Consider the following 21,578-nt stretch of genomic DNA (forward strand, 5'->3'; position numbering starts at 1 on the left):
TGGAGGAAATCATAGGGTGAACTGACAATCCCCAATCGGCTACGTCTACAGAGTTTAGCTCCAACCCCAATTAAACAAATATATGAAAAAGATTAAGATACAAGGATTAAGTCTGACAGCGACAATATGAAATCATCAAAAACAGTAAGTTGTTAAACTTCACCCACCACAGAAAATCATGAATGAAAAAGATGCATCACCTTGATCTTCAATCCCAAGATTCTTCAGAAGCCACTGGACAATATCTGAACCTGCACATGAGGAGAAAGAAAATTAAAGAAGAGCTGCTGATCCATAGGGGGTTATGCATGACACACAATTCCTGAGTGTGTGATTTTAAATGATTGATGTAAATTATACTGTTGGACTTTATTAAGACATTAAACATAATGAACTAACACAGTGGGATGTACCTAATGAACACCAAAATGACATTTCCAAACAAACCCATAATCTGTGCAGAACTCTTTTATCAAGAGACTTGTGCAGTCCGTAAAAAATCTAAAGAGCTCTATTGTCTGCGACTCTATATCTTCTGCATTAAGAGTCAGACAATTTAAAAAATCTTTTTTAATGATTTGATGGTAGAGATTTAACAATGTCTTATTTTGATCATTCTTTTATTCATTATTCTTAAATTTTCCCTCATCCACCTCATTACACCATTTCCTTGAAACCGGGGTCCTTCACTTTTTATCCCGGTTTTATTTTTGTATGTTTGAAGTTTGTTTCACACTAATCTCTCTTCCTCACTGAGTGTCAAAATTGCATAAATGATGTTAAAAGTAGCACAGCAGTACAGGATGCTCCAAAGAGGATCTCAGTCTCAGCAGAGCTGCACTGGAGTATTTTGTGGATTAGCAGAATATCATAATCTTCACCTCTGCACCCGAAAAGCCCCCTCTCGTCTCCCCTCTGCAGCTTTCAAGGAATAACTGACAAGTCAACACCATGACCTACTTCCTGTATCCATCTTAAGTAAACGAATTCCTGCACATTCATTTCTAATTCTTGACAAATACAGTTTGACAAGAGGGGTCTTTATTCTCATACTGTAAACTATAAAATTCGGAGGAAAAAGTTGAGTTTGCACCAATTATGTCAGTCAGGCAGCACAGAGTGTTTTAAGTATTAATGACCCTTTCACAGAGCATAATTAATAGGATGGACTTGACTGCAAAATGAACAGGTTTAAATTTGGCTCTTGATTTGCACTCAATGTTTTGTGCTTTCTCATCAACCTGGTCGAATCCAAAATAATCACCTATGAACAGTTACATATTCTTCTGAGAAGTTTCTTTAAAATATGTCGTATTGGCCAATCGACTCCTGAACACACGAAACAGACACAGAACCACTGTTGCCTCAGCCAATCAGCATTGAGGGGCACGTCCCCGGAGACAACAGAAGCAAGAGAGTGTGTGACTTTTGTGTGTGCATGTGAGAGAGAGAGAGAGAGACTGGGGGGTTAGCGCTTGAAGCTGGCCTTTTAATGAATCCTCCAGAGGACCACAGTAGAAGATGGAGAGAATCTCCTTTTGAGAATTTATATTTTCCTAATCTTCAGTCTTCAAACATAGACGGATTACTGTATGCGTGAGATGTTCTTCATTATGTAAACCTAAATATGTAATATGCGTTGAACATCAATGAATTGGAATGGCTCTTTTTTGGGGCTGTTTTGGAGAGTGAGGGGTTAACGGAAAAGTGGGGATGGGAGAGGGAAAATTCAGTCAGGAACTGTGCCAGGCCGTGTAATACCTCAAAATTATTTTGACCCATCCTTTCATTTATAAAATATAGAACTGTGAAATTACATCTAATAACTGTGTAATTAAAAGCATGAAATCTGCCTTTTTTTTAAGTTTTATCAAAAAATATGTGACCATGCAGGTGAAAACCCAATCAATCCTTTTTGGGATATCAGTTTTCTGCATAAAATCATCCTAAATCATGCAAAGCACATTTTGTGAAAATATCATTTATAACTTATTGATATATTTAACATGAACTGAAAAAGACCATGTAAAAGATTGAAATTATACAGAAATTAAAGGAACAGTTCAACCAGAAATAACATTTCTGTCATCATTCACTCACCCTCAAATGAATCAAATATATTTGGAAGAATGCTTGTAACCAAACAGTTATTGGGCAAAAATGTTTGGGTGAACTGTTCCTTCGATGCTTTAAATCATACTTTGATGTTATATCAAAATAAGATTATACGACTTTAGCTTGGTTTTCACAGACTGGGTCCCATTTGTGTTTTTTATGTAAATTATGTAATTTATACTTATAAATATGTTGATGAAATCTGAATTAAGTCAGCTCTTCTCCTAAGTATTCAATGCATTGTGTCTTAAACTGAACTCGGCTGGTCAGAGACCTTTGATAGAGATTAGGCTCTCAACAGGCCGGGACATCAACTGGCTCAGAACTCAGAGTTCTGGCTGAGGTGTACTGGTCTTTGGGCTTGCTGTGGGGTTCTGGCTCCAGCAGAGTTCTGCTTTTCCAGTGCCAGCGTGGGACTGCAGCATACACAAAACAAAAGTAGTCGAATTACCAGAAAACACACTGGGAATCTTGGACAGGAAACTCTTCACTGTACGAATAGGTATGCCGTTTTTCTCATCCTGCATTCTGGCAATAACATCCTCCATCTGAAAGAGAGAGAGAAAGACGGTGACAAGTTAGACTAAACAAAAATTATATGCATTTAATGCAATTGCAGCATCCGGTATAGTTGCAATAAGTATAAAGTGGGGAAGACAATATGATATAGTGCCCATGTGACATAATAAAAAACATTATTGTGTCTCGAGAGGGTTGCACACGCTAACACACAATATTACGTGTATTTTAGTAGTTTAATAAAAAAAGCTTTAAACATAACTTCATCTTACTTTCTGTTTCACTTCTGTTTACAAAGCGCCATTTTCAATCTCTTTGCATCCTAGATTGAATTCCTCCATTCAAATAACGCAAACCCATAGTACCAATCGGATTTACCAAATAGCCAATCACAGCACAGCATGAGGCCACATAAACCTGTGATAAGAGCCTACGGGAAGCGAGTTTGAAGGATCAACTGTGCCTTTGGTAAATGAAGTCATTCAATATAACAACCCTATTTATTAGATGAAGAGAAATAAGGGCCAAAACAGGACCCATCACGTCACCCGCTTATTGATCTGCTGACATTTAGACTGTTCTCAGAGAATCTCGGAGTGTCTGAGTTAACAAGGCAAGCACTGTGGAGCATCACCAGGGATCTGAGCATGTGACTATACTAGTGAGTGACATCATTCTAGCATTAAAACCAAAATCATGTCGACCATCTGTACCTAAAAGATGTGTGGACGTGTACCTACAGGTTTGTGCGAAGTGCAATGAGCGTGTTCACAGAGAGAGAGCTCCTGCCCCAAGGGGAGACCCAGTAAACATTCAGAATTACACCAGTGATACGGAGGAGTGCGTTTCTTCCGGCGGTGATGCCTTTGGAGAGAATTTTAACAGGAAATGTTGTTAAATTCCTTTGAAAGCTGTTAGGGGACTCCTGAAATAGCTTCATCTTAAATATCCAGGGAGGAAATGGTATTTGATGGCAGTTACCAGCCACCTCCAGTGTGCGCACACACTCTTGGGGCAAGAGACTCGCACATACTCTGTCTAAAATGCTGGCTGAACTGGTGGGCAAACAGTGAAGAGCTAATTTAAGGTAATGAGGGATCTGAGCATTCATCTCACATTCTGTGACAGTAATGGAAGCATTTTCGACAGAACACAGGCAGAGAGAGAGGGAGAGAGAGAGGGAGGGGTAAAGATAAGGACATCTCAGTTGTATAGTGCAATGATGTGATGATAAAAAACTCCCAAATGCATCACTAGCATCAGCTGCACTGTACTGCAGACAATCTGTGGCCAAGACTTCTTGTAAAACCATCAGCACTTTGTTGAAGTGAGGGGAAGGCTCATTGTTATTTTAGTCGAGCTTCTTTAAGGTCATTCTCGCAGGCAAAGCACAGAAGTTGGATTCTTCTTAATTCTTGTGTCTGTATTAAAGGGACAGTTTACCCAAAAATGAAAATTATCTTTATTCACTCTCAAGTTGTTCCAAACATGTATACATTACTTTGTTTGGTTTAACACAGAGAAAGATATTTGGACGAATGCTTGTAACCAAACAGTTCTTGGCCCCCATTGACTACCATAGTAGGAAACAATGGTAGTCAATGGTGGCCAAGAAGTGTTTAGTTAGAAATCCAAATATCTTTCTCTGTGTTCATCATAAAAAAGAAATGCGAGGAAATGATGACTGTCCCTTTAAAGATTTATTTCAAAAACACCTTTGCACCTGCCATTGGTCAAATATGAAGTCCTACCTCAAACTTGCACCATTGGTTGAGCTAATGTGGCTGTGTAGAAAGTCTCAAACAAGCACAGCAACATGTCAAATCTCAAACAAGCAAGCAAACTGCATATTAAGCCAAGAAAATAATAGGGTATTTTAACCCCCCAAAAAAGACAATACAGCATTAAATCTAATACATTTTTCAGACTACCGAAATTAAAGCGAAATTACAAGGAGGTGGAAGAGAAAAGGCAACATCACACGAAACCAAGCTGTTGTTATGCGCTGGACTGTTTTTGAGCAACACAAACCAAACAAAATCTGTAACATTTACGTAGAAATGTCTCTCAAAACAGACTGTCCTCTGGCGGTACATCTCCAGGGATCACACATCTGGGGCCGCCACAGATACGAGCTCAAGCCAATCAGACAAAAGATCCAAAAGCCCAAAAGATAAATCGCCCAAAAAATCTAACGCTAAACTGAATAAAAAGCAAATACCATCACATCAACACATAGATCAGTCAAATGAGGGCTAAACAGACTCAATTTAAAGATGAAAGCAAATTGCACTGTATCCTGACATTTCCTGAGTGAATTTCAGTAGATAGTTATGAAATACACTATTTAATCCTGAGGTTAAAAAATATCTTAAGCAGGTCTGGTTGTCATGCTAGTTTTCAATTCGAAAGTATCCAAAGCATCAAAAACAAGATCAACCTGACTGGTAAAGTGATGTTATCCTTGATACTGAATTTAAGTCTGCCATGTTGTTTCTAGTCCTAAACGGACAAACTGATCTTTGGAGCGCGTTTCATAAATACCGTATTTTATCTCCAAAAGAAGACACATCTTAGTCCTTTGTCACCCACCATAGTGTTTCGAAAGTGAGCCGTCGGTTGCAATTCGCAACCTCACCACTAAATTTCATACACTGGACCTCTAAACCTCTTGATATTCAAGTGGGTCTTTATACACGCAAATTTCATAACACAAAATACTTACAGAATGTGCACATGGGGTGTACTCACAGTGTATCTATGCAACAAAATACTGGAATATGTTCTTAATATGGGTAAGGTTTAGGCATTGTTTAACCACTATAAAGTAAATAAGTAAGTGAAAGAAAAATGTATATCTGTTGGGGGATTGAGCGCAGAAGAAACAGAGAGAGGATATAAATGCGTATTTATTCATTAAGGCCAAGTGTGCACTTACAAGACAAGTGGCTTCATCAAAAATCATACTTTCATACTCTCTAATTACCAAAGACATAAACGCTGAACACTCAAACACAACCTCCTCGCTTAACCCCTGTGACCCCCGCGCTCTGATACCCCCCTGTGACATCACGTCCCTCTCTCTCTCTGTGGAGCGGACAGCAGGGGTTCAGACTGCTTGTGAGAACACAAGTCTCTTTCAATGAAGCTTTACGTCAGACGAGCCGGTTATTGGTTGGAAGGAGACAAGGTTATTGCAGGAATGACATGAATTTTATATCTCCTCTGTTCGTTTCCCCCCTCATCCTTCACTCCCTGCCTTTTTGTGCTACCCCTCCCCTTTCTGTTTCCAAGGCAACCAGGGTGATGATGACATCATATACATATGTCAGCCTGGGGAGAGAGACAGAGGGAGATAGATGTGTTAAGGTGTGTGCTAGAGAACAAGACAGGTTGGAGAAAAGAAAAAGCAAAAAAAAGTATGTTTGATCAAATATGTAATTTTTATTTTGTGATTAAATGAAAATAAAATAAAATAATTACATTATGAAAAAGGATGATAAAACACCCATCAAAACAAATGGGAAAACACAAATACAAGACAAAAAAACACACACACAAAAAGGCAAAGGATCTCACAAAATAATATAAAATATCATAATATATATTTATAGGAGAGATTTAATGTCATTGTTAGTTATTTATCTTAATTTTTGCCAGGTCGCAGCTTAGGACACGTGCTGTTTATTTGTCAACTAGTACCCATATAGAGCTATAAACATATCGTAGGCTATACAATTTGCTATGAATACCATTTATGAAAGTCTCAAATTCTGCCCAGAATGCCTTTCACTCCAGTAATTTCTACACATAAACTATATCTGGCCTTCTGTCCTCCATCTGTATGTGCCTGGAGACCAGAGGTATGAGCGCCCTTTCACCGAAAAAGCACATGAATATTCAATCTAGTATTACACGTAATTGAATATTCAACATCAGAGAGAGTACTGTTCAGTAATTCACTGAGAACATGATGTGGTCCTGAGCATAAGAGAGCACACAATCTGTTGAGAGAGAGCACACACACATGCACACACACACACCTCAAGTTTCCAACTGATTTACTGGCTTTGAAGTCTTTCATGCACCGGTCCAGTCCTGCACACACACAAACACACACTCAGGGGCTTAAATACAAACACATGCCTTACATTCACACTCACACATCATAAAAAAGGCCATACGTTCTGTCAGAGAAACAGAAATGTGGGCAAAACAAACAAACACGCAATTTCAAACGGGTAGGAAGATATTAATTCAGTGTTAAACATGCCTGTGAGATAAAACCAGATTATTTACGTGACCCTGATCTTTCCAATGCGACGGAGGATCATGCCACACAACCCTTTCGTTCGCACACAAAGACGCATCCTTGCACACATTTTAAAACCGTTTTTTAGTTAAATACTTCGTAAAGCTGAAGAGCATTCTCCATTATGCATAAATCATATTTAGTAAGCTAATGCTTCACCCACACACACACAGCTTGAGGATGCCCTTTAAAGGGGGGTACGGTATAACTCCCTCCCACTCTCTCTCTCTCACACACACACACACACGCGCATGCACACACTTTCAGCTTTTACTAACAGCATTCTTCACTTTGTGTTCTATATATTCTAACCAGGAAAATATCCATGGGTCACAAAAAGTACTGCAGTAAAATGCATAACAAAATCCTATGGTATAACCATCACTGTACTATGGTTCTGCTTGTTTTGTATTTACAGTGCCCTGCAGGCATGGTTTAGCCCAAAATGTGTTCCTCATTTACTGACCCTAATGTTATTCTAAATCTAAACCTTTATGACTTTGTTTCTTCTGCAGAACATAAATGAAGATTTTAAAGAACACCGGCCCCCGTTGTATGGACTCAAAACCGCTGAGACTTATCTCAAGACATGAGTGTTTTTTTGGTGTTCCAAAGAGGAAAAACTCATTCGGGGTTAGAAGGACATGATGATGGTAAATGAAATAATGACACCATTTTTATTTTGGGGTGAACTATCCCTTTAACATGAGCTCTCACAAACAGCAACTGGAGAAGAAAGCAGTGGAAGCCAACAGAGATATACAACCATCAACAATTATTACTCTTTTTCACTTTCCCTCGATCATTTTATCCCTTTATTTTTAGTTTTCTCATATTGCCTTATTTCCGCTGCATCAGTGATAAATCACAGTACTAAAGTAGAGTAGACCTGCAGTGAATCCTGCCCCAGCCTCAATCTAACAATTGGTTATATCAATATATATATATATATATATATATATATATATATATATATATAAACAGGTTTTATGTAATATGTTCACCTAAAATAATTTTAATCAATGGGGGTGGAGGTGGAACCATGTGTTAAGGAATTAAGGCAGAGATCAGACAGACTTGAAGGGCGGCCCTATTCATCTCTCAGTCTCTTTTTGCATATTTTTTGGGTAGTTTGCATGTGTCTGCGCTTGCATGCGTGTGTGTCTGTTTCTATGAGAGCACGTGTGGGTGGGATTTTAGTGGGTGTTCTGACTCAGCTGTGGAAAAATACGATTCTGCAGAAAATGAATCCGACCGCCCACCTGCTGCTTTTCACCAAACACTGTCATATATACACTTGTGTACATATTAACTGAACGCACACCGGATTAATACATTTGTTGCACGATCGCCTGCTTTGGTTTAAATTCGCTGGACCATTATACCTCTTTGCGTGCAACTGTGACTTGATGATCAAGAACAAATAAGACAAGACCGGAACACTGCAAAAAATATTTCTCGCTTAATATTCTTGCTTTGTTTTGTAGTACATAAAACAAAAAATTGTTAAATAAAGATACATATTATTCAGAAGCTAAATGATTTAATCAGAAAAACTACATCAAAATTAAGTGAGTTTATGCTTCAAACAAGCAAAATGTCTGCCGACAGAGTAAGACAAATAAACCTGTATTAAACTTTACAACTCTATCAAGTATTAAATTCAAGTGGGGCAAATGACGCAGGCGTGTCATAAGTTCCGCTGTCGAACGCTGCCTTTTTCGTTTTGATCCATACCATCTACTTAATGCGGGAGCTTTCGTCGCGGTCATTTGATAGCCTCAGGTTCACGCGCATCCGAGGGACAATGGAAGCAAGGAATTTAACGTTAAAAGCGCTATAGATATGGATATTTCTCTTAAACAAACCCATTGACTCGCTTCAGAAGACTCGTGTAAAGACCAAAGAGCCGTGTCTAGACGTTCTTTGATCGATGGGTGAGCTTCAAAAAATTCTCCCATTCTACCCCTTGGAAGAAAAATGAGACATGGTATTATAACTCTAACTGCATTATTCTTCAAGAAGAAAGTCATGTTCAGTCAGGAGTAAAAAATGGGGAAATTTAGTTTTGCCTTGGAAATCGCGCTTAATCGCATCCATAATTAAAGTTTCCACAATATATGTCTGTGCACTCCATATTTATTTTGTATTTATAAACGCATACACGTACGCATGCATGTATATATTTCAGAAATATTGTATATATTTTATATTTTTATGTATCTATGGTTTAAATACATAATAAACATGTATTGATTTATCTTTTTAAATACAATATGCATGCATGTGTTTGCCATTTGTTTTGTGTATGCCTGATATAAGTTTGTTGCCTTATACTAGAACATTTCTCTTCGGAGTAACCTAGGGTTAAGTGCCTTTTTCAACAGCACACTGCTGGTTGCTTCTGGTTCAGTTCTTGCGATGATCAAGCCAACAACCTTTCGGTTACCGGCGCTGAGCTTTCATCACTAGACCAAAGCACCTCCACCTATGACGCACCTCAGCACTTGAGCTAACAGCTCTGAAGGTGATCTGAAGGTGAAAAGAAAGCCGAGATTATAGACCTGCACCACAATGTAATGAAACAAACATAACACCATGCTCTATAACGTCAAACGGGAGTACCTATTTAACATAACAGCTGCAGCGCAGTTGATGTGACGTGTCCTCCACAATTAAACTTTCAAATGGAAGGAGAGAAGAGAGAGAGAGAGAGGTGCAAACGTGAAAGAGTGATTAGCAGAAAAAAATGTCCTTATGAAAAGCAAGAGTGAGTCTGGACTATTTTTAGCCCAAAACCTCTGTCCCCCTGTGTCTACATGTGTGCCCTGCATAACAACAAGGCATTCAGAGACATCACTCTTATCCGCCGGATATCATTGTTATCATTCATCTTCCTGTATACCAGCTGAGATTTATGACGACAATAAACATTCCAGTATGTTTTTTAATATTATAATAGAAATTCTGTAGAGGCATTAGCCACATATTCAACATGTTCGCATTATTAAACCATGGCAGTTATGGAACAAAGACCTTGGCCACTCATTGTTACAAGAAAAGAAGCACTATTACTTTTCAACAAGCGGTGTATGGAAGCAGGGACCCGGTGGAAAGCATACAAATGATCTGCTCTTGGCTGTAGGCTTTAACCGAAGTGTTTAATGACACAAGGTTGCAGCTTATTAAACACTATGACCATATACTGGCCTTGAAACAAATCCTTCGTGCGTGTTTAGTTAAGCCACACAATATTGTAACACAAAAGCATAAATAAATTAACGGACCACGAAGTATTCAAATGATTTTCTAGATAAGGCTGCAGTGATTCTTTTGAGCTGCACGGACACTTACTGAACGCTTATGGAGTACATGCTTTGTGAAAATCATTAAAATGCATTGCATTGCATTAATGCATTGATATTGTTATTACTGTAATGCATCTGTACCTTTTACTTTTACAGTCAAACTGTACTGTTACTGTTACTTTTAATTTCGTAACTTTTCTTAACAGTGACTTTACCACAGTGAATTTTACTAAATTTTGCAAAATCAGCAAAGCTTAAAGACTCACTCTATCTACTACTCTTATAATTTACTAATTCTGATGTCATGAAGGTATGACTTTCTTTCTTTAGTTGAACAACATCAAAGTTTTTATATCCAATAACATCCTGGCTCCATTCATCATAAAAGTAATCCATAAGACTTTAATGGGTCCTCTGAAGCGAAATGATACGTTTGTGAGAGATAACAATTCATATTTTGAGCTTATTTAGTGATTCATACATTGAGGAAATATTGTAATATTTCCTCATTCTCATCATCTCATTGTCTCTTGATCAGTTGCTGTGTTTTCTTATGAAAGTGTTAACTATCGATGTGCCTCGGATACATCTGGGGTTTCATCAGGGTGAGTGAATTATGAGAGAATTTTGACCCGCACGGGGCTGCCATGTTGAGATCACATGACCTGTCAAATATTACATCTTGCATTATTTTCGCCAACCCCACATGGAATGCTTTCGCTCGTGACACAAGTAATCATGGCCTTCTGCATATAATGCATTATACCATGCCATCTAACTATCATCTTCTAACCTTTTATCAATTTATCAAAGCAAACCTGTTGTTCAACGTAAGTGCCAAAGACATTGAATAAAAAAGTCCACAACAAACTGGTCCAGGGTAAGCTAGCTCAAATCGATATCAGGGAAAAAAGAAGGTGATGAGATTTCCTTAGGTTATTCTGGAGTCCACATCGCAGAACAAGAGGTATTACGGCAGACAGGCAAATCTTTGGGGACATTTACATGCCTCTACAACACTACAGACAGGAAACGGGAAAAAAGTGCAGGTCTATAGAGGTGATGAAACTTTATAGTACAATCAATTGAAGCAATAAGCGCTCCCCTGCCTCTCTCCTCCACGGTCTGTTTCACTTTCTTTCGCAAGCTCTCTCTAGGGGCTCGCTGGGTTATGTATAGGACAGCGTTCATTGCGATGTTAAGAGAGTGACATGCAAAGCAACCTAATCAAATATTGAAAAACTCAATACCACTTTGTGCATGGCACGATAGCTGTCACTGTCAGTACAGGTTTAAGTGTCTAAATGTTATTGTTTGTGCTGGCCTTTCAACTGAGTAAATACATAAATATTGCTTTAAAATAGCTTGGTCTATTTTGGAGTTACCCCAATTTTCATATTTCTGAATCTGAACACAGTTCATAGGAAAACCCACCTGTTAATAAATGTATCATAGTGTGAGAGATGTCAATCATAAACTCTTCTGACAACATTAATAAAAGCATAAACTACAGTGAGATATAAAATGTATATGCTATAAGATCTGTATATTTTAAATGAGCAGACTCTTATCCAGGTTACACCCTGTCAATACTGCAGACAAAATCCTGTGACATGACAAGGTTTTTTTTTTTCAAGAGACAATTTTATCCATCCTTGGAAAAGCAGAGCAGAAATGCATTGAGGTTAGCAGCAGGCAAAATGAGAGTCGATTCATGCAAATTTTAAGATCCACACATCATGCACACCTGTAGTTTCTATTGATCATTGCATTCAATCTGAGTAAACGGATAGATTTCTTCTGGCCACATCTGAAGATATAATTACAACGCAGTAGTGACAGGAACAGGCAGACACGCTGTGTTTACTGTAGGGGCAAGAGACAAAACATAAGGCAAAAATGTCCTAATATGAATGTAGCCTGAATGTGCCTTGGACCACTTTCACGTCTCATTGGAGTTATTTCTGGAGGTAACAAGATTTCAACCCAACGGTAATTAATGCTATTTAAAGTTTATCAAAATTGTACAATTTGCTGAAAGACGTCTTTATAGTTTTACATTTTGCTCCCAATTCTACATAACTTTTTACATCTTAACCATCATATTACATTAATTAGTGTATTTAAATGATATATCACATATAAAGTAAGGCTACAAATAAACATTACGTTTATTTTTTAAATAGCTAATCGTAATTTATTTTGTATAGCCTACATTATATACAATTTGATGTACCATAAGGACAAACCATAAGGAAATGCATTGTATTATAATATTTAATAATCATCGGTGGCATGCACCTGGCCAAAAGTTAACTTCCAGTCTGTTTTTGTTTATTGGTCTAGCTAGTGGCGAATAATATAACTATTTATATTTAATTTAATATGTAAAATTAATCTTTGTATAACAATTTTATTAAATAAACAATTAGTTAAGTCCTGTAACTTTGTAGCATTCAAAAAACTGTATGGGACATTAACATCTAGCAGTTGAGTTTCCAGCGATACTTGGTATCGCAGTATAAATTCGAAATCTATTCTTTGCGGATGTATAGCGGAAGTTACGTTTGGGCCACAAAAGCAAGCATGCGCAGTAACGTTTGTTTATCTTGCTGCTTTGAAACTGTATATAGTACTGGATATACAGACATACTGTAACTGTATTTATAGGAAAACCATAAAGGAACTCGTATCTATTTTATGAGGTGACTAATTTGCACAAATTGTAAAGTCACAGGTTGAAATCATACTTGAAATGAACAAATTAATACGAATTAGCCACCTCATAAAATAGTTACAAACTCCCATGAAAATGCATTAATCGATGACTCCACGACAGCCAATCAGAAGATATATGATGTTCAATGCAGATTTATATAAAAAGCACAATTTCGTAAGAATGAGATTTCATAAAAGGCGGGGGTACCAGGCGTGACGGTCACAGTTGCGTCTGCTTGAGATAAAAATGTACACGGAAAAGAAACCTTTTATCCTTCGTCTCTGTTGTGTCGTGCCTGTGTCAGGACATGGTGCAATGTGACAGGCATTTTTGATCAGGCAAAACAAACATGCCTTAGGGTCCAGAGGAGTAGGAGTTTGACAGCCTTTGAATTTGACACAACACTGAACTAGAAAAGAAATGTATGGCTAGTGCTGCCTGCAACTTAACATTTCTGTCCCCAGCCATAAGGCGATGTTGATTCATCGCTGCTGTAAAGCGATTGAATACTCTCCCATAACCTGACATTAAAAGGTGCACGGAGACATCAACAGTGAAATTAATTAATCCAAACCCCAGTCAGCGGTGCAATAACATGCTAACTGCCTTCCACCCTCAAGAGTATATTGTGGCAGTGAGTCACTCCATCTCTTGCCTAATAAATCAGCTTTTCTTCCTGTTAAATCAAAAACACAGAAGGAGGTGATCACAGACAGAATCTCAGTATGCTGAAGAGAACACGATGACGCGCCAAGGAAACAACAGAGGGGGAGAGAGATAAATGAGGTTAAGAATTTCATAACTTGGAGGAAGAGACAATGGCGAGAAAAATGGGAAAATGCATGCTGTTCCAGGCAAGGGCTGAATGGATGGGAAACAGGATGAGGGTGGAGATGGTTCAAAGCAAGGGCTAGGAAATGATGAAGAACAAGGTTAATGGATATGGACTCACAATGTCAATACGTCTGTCTCTCTTTCTTTTTATATCATCATCATCACTTGCTTTAATGCTCAAAGATACAATAAGAATACCTGACAGTCAGCAAAAACAGCAGTACACGGGACTATAACACAAGAGATGTAGTGAGTATGCAGGGATGTACTCTATACACAATATCAATTTCCTGTTACTTGACACTTTACTGTCCGAGCACAGGCTCATTAAAAGCCTATTAATACAATCTAATAGAGGAAATTCACTGAGGAAAATCAATGCATTTTCTCTGAGATATTAAACATCAGAAATCTGTTAAAATATCACTGTAGTCAATCCCGTAATACTCATTTTTGATCATCAAATTTCATTTTTAAACCTTTTTCCTGTGAACAGGATTCATGCCTTAAAATACCCTGATTGCATTTATTTATTTTCGCGGCAATGTGGAGCAAAGGCATGTGTATTCATGAAGTTTACCAATAAACAGTAACAATGGCATCAGCCTCACTTTTAGAGCACACATGAATATAAGCCACCGTCACTCAATAACAGAGACATATAAAACAATAGGCAAAGTTACTGATCTTTATATATCTACATCAATAAGTCAAAAGCTGGATAAAATGCATTTTACAATAGCAAAAAATATTGTGTATATATTAAATTCGCAACGATTTTGGTTATTAATATGTATATTCATATTGCTTCTGACAAACAATATTAAAATGTATGAAAATACACCAAATAGCGTCTTTATTTTCTTTCTTTAGAATTTTTATATAGAGTATATATTTATCCTAGAGCACCTTATATTTACTGAAGAAATTATTAGTGTGTCTGTGTTCAGTTATTTTTAAGAAATGAATATATTTTATGCGTTTCTAGTGACAAATTGCTAGTAGTGTAAGGCTATTACAACGTATTAAGCCAGACATCTCTAAACCCTGGGTTTCCCTTAAACAGATTTCCTGAATACTTACCCATTTAGACATTGGTCTGACAAAAGGATAGTTTTGCTCCAAATGACACCCTCGGTTAAGTCAATGTTGTACTGGTCATTGACATACATAGACAGTTAGACACCATACATATACATGGATGCTGAAACTGAGTAATGTTGTATAAGCACTGTAAACAGTATTTATCGTCGAAATCAACAACTAATGTTTCATTTAAAGCTTTCCTATCGCTGGGAGAGGAGAGAGGGCTCAACAATCACTTCAGATTAGGGTTGTTACTACTTGCTCTTCCAGGTTGTGCTATTTTCAAATCCACATTTCTGCAGTCCTCCTGAGGATGCTTATGTTATCAACACATTATTGGCGGGTTAGAATTTCCATTACTACTAGAACATTAGTTGTGAATCAAGGATGTCGACCTCAGCGTATGGGGATGAACAGAGAGCTTTTCAACGGATAGAATAAAATGATTAGAGGCAGTAATGACAGCGAGATCAGACGGAAAAACGTGAACGAAGAGGAAGGGAGTTGACGGGAGACTTCCGTTTCATACAAGAGCTATAATATGTGAAAAACTGGATTGAATGTCTTTTTGGAAGTGATAAGGAAGAAATGGAAAAGTAGGGGGGGGTCGTACATCGATACATGCGTGTTCGAGACGAGCTGGCCAATGAGGTTTTTCAACGGTGGAGAAAAAAAACCCCAGTATGTTATGTAACAGTGCTGCACTACAACATGAGGATACGAGTTTGTAATATGCAGCGTAAACTGGAAAGACCTTAAGAGAATCGTGTTTCTTTCATTTCGTGTGATGGATGAATAAATTGAGTTGCTTTAAATGATTCCCTATTGTGCATCCAGGTCTTCTTTCAACCATACACTTGCTTAGTGTACTACAGTCTGAGATAACCTTACACAAATTAAATGACACCTTAGGGGCCGATCTACTTCCTTCATGGACATTTCTTTCCAGCCATTGTGTGCATATGTGTGGGTGTGTGTATGTGTCACAGTGAACATATCATATAATTAAACTAAAACTCTTTTTCTGTGTAAATTAACAGAGAAAGCTCATCCATCAAATCTATGCTTATAGGCATCATGAAACGGAAGTTGTGATTTACTTCTTTTCCATAGCGAGACCTCAGTGAAATGGCTTCTGAAATGAGAAAAAATGTAGGGGGGCTTTATTTTGCAATTCCCTTTTTGATTGGTTTGTTGTAAATTGGGCCTGTAAATTGGCCTGTAAATTGAGGCGAGGGCTACAAATGCCTGGCCATTGGACAGTCGGTAAAGTCCTACCTCTTTTTTGTTGGTTACGTCAAGTGGTGAAGAGTTGTTGTTGAGAGAGGAAGAGGAGCATAGTGTTTTTGATAAAGGATAAAAAGTGCAAATTTAAAAATTTTAAATGGTGTGCACGTATAAATCATTTATAATAATCACTTTAACACTGCGTGAAACACTTAGAATGTTCCTGTTTAATTTCATGGTGACTTTAATGGATCCCAATTACATAAAATGTCAAAAGGTTAAAACAACAGTCTGTTGTTTCAGAAATTATTTGTCACGAAACGTATAGTGAAGAACCCAAGCGCAGGCAGCAATACGGGGTAACAGACTTTAATAATAAATAACAAAACAAATACTTCCCACAAGGGGGGCAAAAATAACCAAACACTGGGTCATTCTAACAAATACATAAAGCGGCTCGGAACAAGAACAAGGAACTCTACGTACAGGGCAGGAAACATGTACAACGAACGAGCACCAGACAATAGACAAGAGAGTATTAAATAGGGAGACTAACAAAGGAGATAACGATGGGCAGGTGTGGGTAATGAGACACAGGAGGGGAGCTATACTAGAAACGACAGGTGCGGGGCCAAATGACGAGACAGGAGAGAACGCATATTATGTCCTGATTGACATTAATATGTTTCTCTCCACATACAACACGTGGGTCTGTCATGATCCTGCCCCTAGACCAGAAAATCAAGACAACAGAAGGCAGAATCATGACATTATTTGTTTACTTAAATTAACTGTTTTTCCTCAGAGAAAAAAGAGCTGTAAAGGGAGACCCCAAATGTGTCTGATTTACAATGTTCTTTGCATTATTCGAGGTAGTATTTTGCAGAGCAATATTAAAAGAATAATAATAAGTATACCTCTAACTTAAGTAGGGTTACTATCACATACTGAAATCTTTTCCATGCAGCTCGCAGAATCTTTAGCTGTCGATGATTAAAAAACTTCCCAAAATATTTTCTTTCATCAGAGCCGTGGAGGGGTTAAAGATTCAGACCTACTTCAAAACTAGAAATTTTAAATTTTTCTTATTCTAATTCTCTCTCTTTTGCCTTCATTTCCCAGGGTTTAATGATTTTCACTTCAGATCAAGCTTCTGTAAATTGAGTCCGATAAACAAATCACCATTTTTATTGAAACACGATTGGCTGACATGTTATCAATATAACACAGTGCATACAAGTTAACCAAAAACACTTCCATACAAACAACAAAACAGATCTATATAATCAATAATACAGATCCATACACATTGTCTTGCTGACGAACATGATGGGCATGAAGCCCAACCAATTACATGTCAAGCAACCAATTCATCTGTGTCAAAACAAACAGCTATGCATATCAACAATACAACTATTGTGTCTACTGGTGCGGAAGATACTCACACAGTAACGCCCAAAATGCCTTCAAGGTGTCTATTTATGTAGAACAAGCTTACAGCGATTATCTTTAATGTGGTTTATAAATGTCTTGCAATACAAATTAGATAATAAAAGATAAGTAACCTAGTCACACAGTTGCTTAGCCACAATCAAAGTGTGCTTTTTCATTGAACATCTATATGAGGTAAGAACATGTATAGAGATATGCAGTGATGCAATTTAAGTCCCAAATCGAACAGATTTCACAAATTAATCTCATCTTCATCTCAATCCAAGAACATGTGGCCTTTCAATAAAATAACATACAGATCTCCCACAAACTACATCGGAGTAAACACCGGAGCATGACATTCCTCAAAGCAGGCGGTTTCAAAGTCTGACAGTAATTGTCTTGAGATTTATTGAAGGTGTTGGATTTATTAGAAAAGCTTCGATGGATGTAGTCGTGATGGTTTAAAGGGAATAAATTAACAGAGGCAACCTCTCAACTGTCGTTGGCGATTAGTTTTGCATTCGCCGTAAAAAGGTCTTTAGACTTCTAGCAGACTGAAATCCTCTCCAAGAAGACGCATCACAAAATTGACCACTTGGCCATATATATTTAACGTATTGTATTAAAAAAATACGTATTGTGATGGCGTACAAATGGTTTCTGCTGTATAGTTTGGTCACATAAATATGACTTTTTCAATACGGCAAGCTCCGGTCCTTAAAAACGACTTGCCAAATTGCCAAAAGGAGTTTGATATTCTCTTTAAAAAATTTGAGCGTTTCACATACTTGCGTGTCTTTTCAGTTTGCACACGAAAACGTTGTACTTAAAGCGTCAACACATCTAAAACTGTCACGAGACAATTCCTCATTTCCATCTCATTTCTCGCTTCAACCCCCAGTAATACCACATATGTTAGCACTCTCAAAACCACGCTGACGTAACAGCCAGAAGACAGGCATACTGAGCGAAGCCCTAAGATAGTGTGCGATGAGTCATATGAGTCTCTCACCGATGGCAACCCCACTCAGGGTCATGAACCACCGATGAAGGATGAGCTGTTCCTCGAATCAAGAATAAAAGGATGGAGAAAGATAAGACACATGATTGAGTCGAACCTCGCTTACAAAGCCGCCAGAAAATTTGAGCTGCGGTTCTTGTTTGGCCAAGAAGCTCCAGCAGTCGCTCAACATAGGATGTGCAGCGTGATAAAAAGAGGCATGCTGGTCTAGATATGAATTATGCATGAGGAGGCAGAAGCCGAGATGGTTGTGTTGGAACAGATTGGTGTCTCCATCATCCGAAAGAGATTTTATATTCACCAGCAGCAGTTTGTGTGACTGAGCATTTTAAACGCAGTGCGATAGCTGATGGTGTGAATAGTCTAAACCTTCAAAAAAGGACTGCAATCTCTGAGCTTCTCCTAATGGTAGGAATTTATGCAGCCCCCAGGCTATAAACAACAGCAGATGTGCAAAGGAATACCTAAATATGTGCAAGTGCGTATAAACACTAAATATTGAAAAATCCAATTAATGCTGAACAAAAAACTAAAAATATTCCAGGTTTTTTTACTATTCCAAAGTTTGCACATGTAATCACAATGTATCTTTTCTATTATGATATTCTCTCATTTCTAGAGTCAAACCTACCAACAATACAACATGGGCGTATATACAGTATGTTACCGTACATTTATCTGGTTGGATGTGCCAGGCCCATGAGTGTGCACTGTATATCTGTGAATGCATATGTGTGTACCTGAATGATCAGACAATTCTACAACGTGTCTATTCTCAGAGGTTTTGCTTGTGTTAAACCTGCCGCTAAGTTGCTAGGCTAGGGTGTATTGGAGTGGTTGCTAGATGGGAAACAGCAGACGAGCACCAGCAAGTGATGCCAGCCTTTAAACGCACCACTAATGCTAGCCAACACAAATTCAATTTATTCTGAGCCAGGGGTTTTCACACTTTATCGTTGTGTGAAAACACACTTTGTGTAGGGTGCATTGCTTTGTGGCTCCCCAAATAGAGACTTAAACTTTGAGTGTTAATTAAACCAAAAACATACAATGTTATACAAAATCATATTTCAGATGTTATATAGCCAAAAATATGATAAATTTCATAAAATTACACTGTGGCCCCCCTGGATGCATCTTGGGGTCTCCAGGGGACCACGGCCACCAGTTTGAGAACCACTGCTCTAAGCTACCTGTCTTCAAGTTTTGATGTGCAATATAACCATACAGTGTAATAAATAACAACTATGGCTTGGAAACTGAAGGTTTTATTTCGGGCAGATGTGGCACTACAGTACATTAGACACCAGGTACAGTTTCTCATTTATAATTCCCTTTCTTCCTCTCGTCTGTCAATCTATCTTCATCTTGCTCTCCCCCACAGTAGCAATACATCTGCACAGCTCGAGAATTTACAGGTCTTCTCTACCAAATACCAAGGGAGGTAAAACTGTCATCATCTACACGGTAGGGTTTTTATTTTATTACAGTGCTACGTCAGGTGTAAAGTGGGGAGGGGATGTGTGAAGATTTACAACAGTAAAAACCTAAAATGTCATACAAGTTGCTGAATAAAGTAAGGAACATGTCAGTGTGTTTCCCAAGTGTGCAGTGTTAATTATTTGTTTCATCATCTCGCACTGAAATCGAAATGATTGAAAACAAATAATACAATCCTTTCCCCTTTCCTATCAAAGGTTTTAAAAGTCCCACATGACTTTGGTTTAGGTCTTATGTCTTACATTGCACGATTATTGCATTTTTTCAAACTGGACTTAAAAACCTGTCAAACTCGAATTTACCATTTAAAAATATTCTTTCTTGCTCTCTCACTTCATTTCTACATAATCTGACCCCTAAAATCACTTTAATTGGTTAAGTAGTGAGGTTGATTGCATATTAAATAAAGGACTTCACTTTAATAAAAACCTATTTAGAATTTAGCGCATACACGACATTTTCAGGTTACCTGACAAAACAGCAATTCACTACACATCAATTACATACAGATAAGTGTAATGGAAATGTATCATCAGCTGAAGAATTAATGAGTCTGTTAGACAAGTGAAAATGACTCTCTAAAGGTTTTAAACAAGTCTTTACGTTTACATTATTCGCCTGTGTGCGAGAGCTGCTTTCCTACGGTTTCATGGCTTGATGAATTTTTCATAGCATCTTATGTGTGAAAACTGGTGGTGACCACTCTTGGTCACACACAGTGAACTTTATAATTTAACATTTCCATTTACACTAAATTCATCATTATAACTCCCTCTTTCTCTTCTCAAAAGAAATACATACTCACGGATGGGCAACCAAGCCTAGAAACTCCACCTGTTCTTACTAAAGTGGGATACATTTATGCACCACACTCCTGAAATAATTTACATTAAACTCTCTATTTCATGCTTTTGAATGAACTGTTTATGACCAGTTTGGTCAGTGTTTTTATTTTTGTTGTTTCTATACGTATATTATTCTTTATTCCATAATATTTGTCATTATATGGGTGTCTTTTAGACACTTTACATAGTGGAAGACCATCACTGAAAAATATAAAATAAGAACATAACATTTTACAACAGGTCCTTGAAACATGTGATGTGCAGTACTGCTGCTAGTTTTAATACACCTTCGCAAGCCGCGACACATCATTTAAGCTTCACTCTGCACAGGATTCCTCATAAATGTATTCAGATCTTATACGTTTCAAACCTGTGTTGAGATCTGAAGGAAAGAGCCACACTCACAGTATCTCTGACTGCATCTAATAGCGTTTTTCTTTGCTGCATCTCTACGGCACAGCTCACCTAATAAGACTGAACCAGCATGAAAGAAATGTGAAAATCAACTGAAGGGTGAAGGAAATGAATTGAAAGACGGCACAAAAAATACTCTTGAAGGAGAAATTCTGCAGCCCCCGATAGAGGAATGATTCACTGTCTTCAGACTATATCTGACTGGCATGTTCTGACAACATATTTCAGTTGCACCTGAGGGAAC

The 21,578-nt window shown here is 37.8% G+C and overlaps 1 protein-coding gene across 8 annotated transcripts in view; it reads right to left on the minus strand.

Moving 5' to 3' along the window:
* rgs7a (regulator of G protein signaling 7a) overlaps positions 1-21,578 on the minus strand; it is a 55,487-nt gene that overhangs the window by 11,512 nt on the left and 22,397 nt on the right. For 3 of the 8 annotated variants that reach the window (XM_079458220.1, XM_079458217.1, XM_079458218.1), the window contains 2 exons: positions 2,567-2,663; positions 201-251 (listed from right to left, as the gene is read on the minus strand). In XM_079458220.1, coding sequence (XP_079314346.1) covers positions 201-251; positions 2,567-2,663 — 148 coding nt within the window. Of the gene's footprint in view, positions 1-167; positions 252-2,389; positions 2,664-21,578 lie in introns of all 8 variants that reach the window. The other 5 variants (XM_079458223.1, XM_079458222.1, XM_079458221.1 and 2 more) reach the window with 3 other exon arrangements.

This window comes from Barbatula barbatula (assembly GCF_947034865.1).
Source record: "Barbatula barbatula genome assembly, chromosome: 6".
Taxonomy (NCBI): domain Eukaryota; kingdom Metazoa; phylum Chordata; class Actinopteri; order Cypriniformes; family Nemacheilidae; genus Barbatula; species Barbatula barbatula.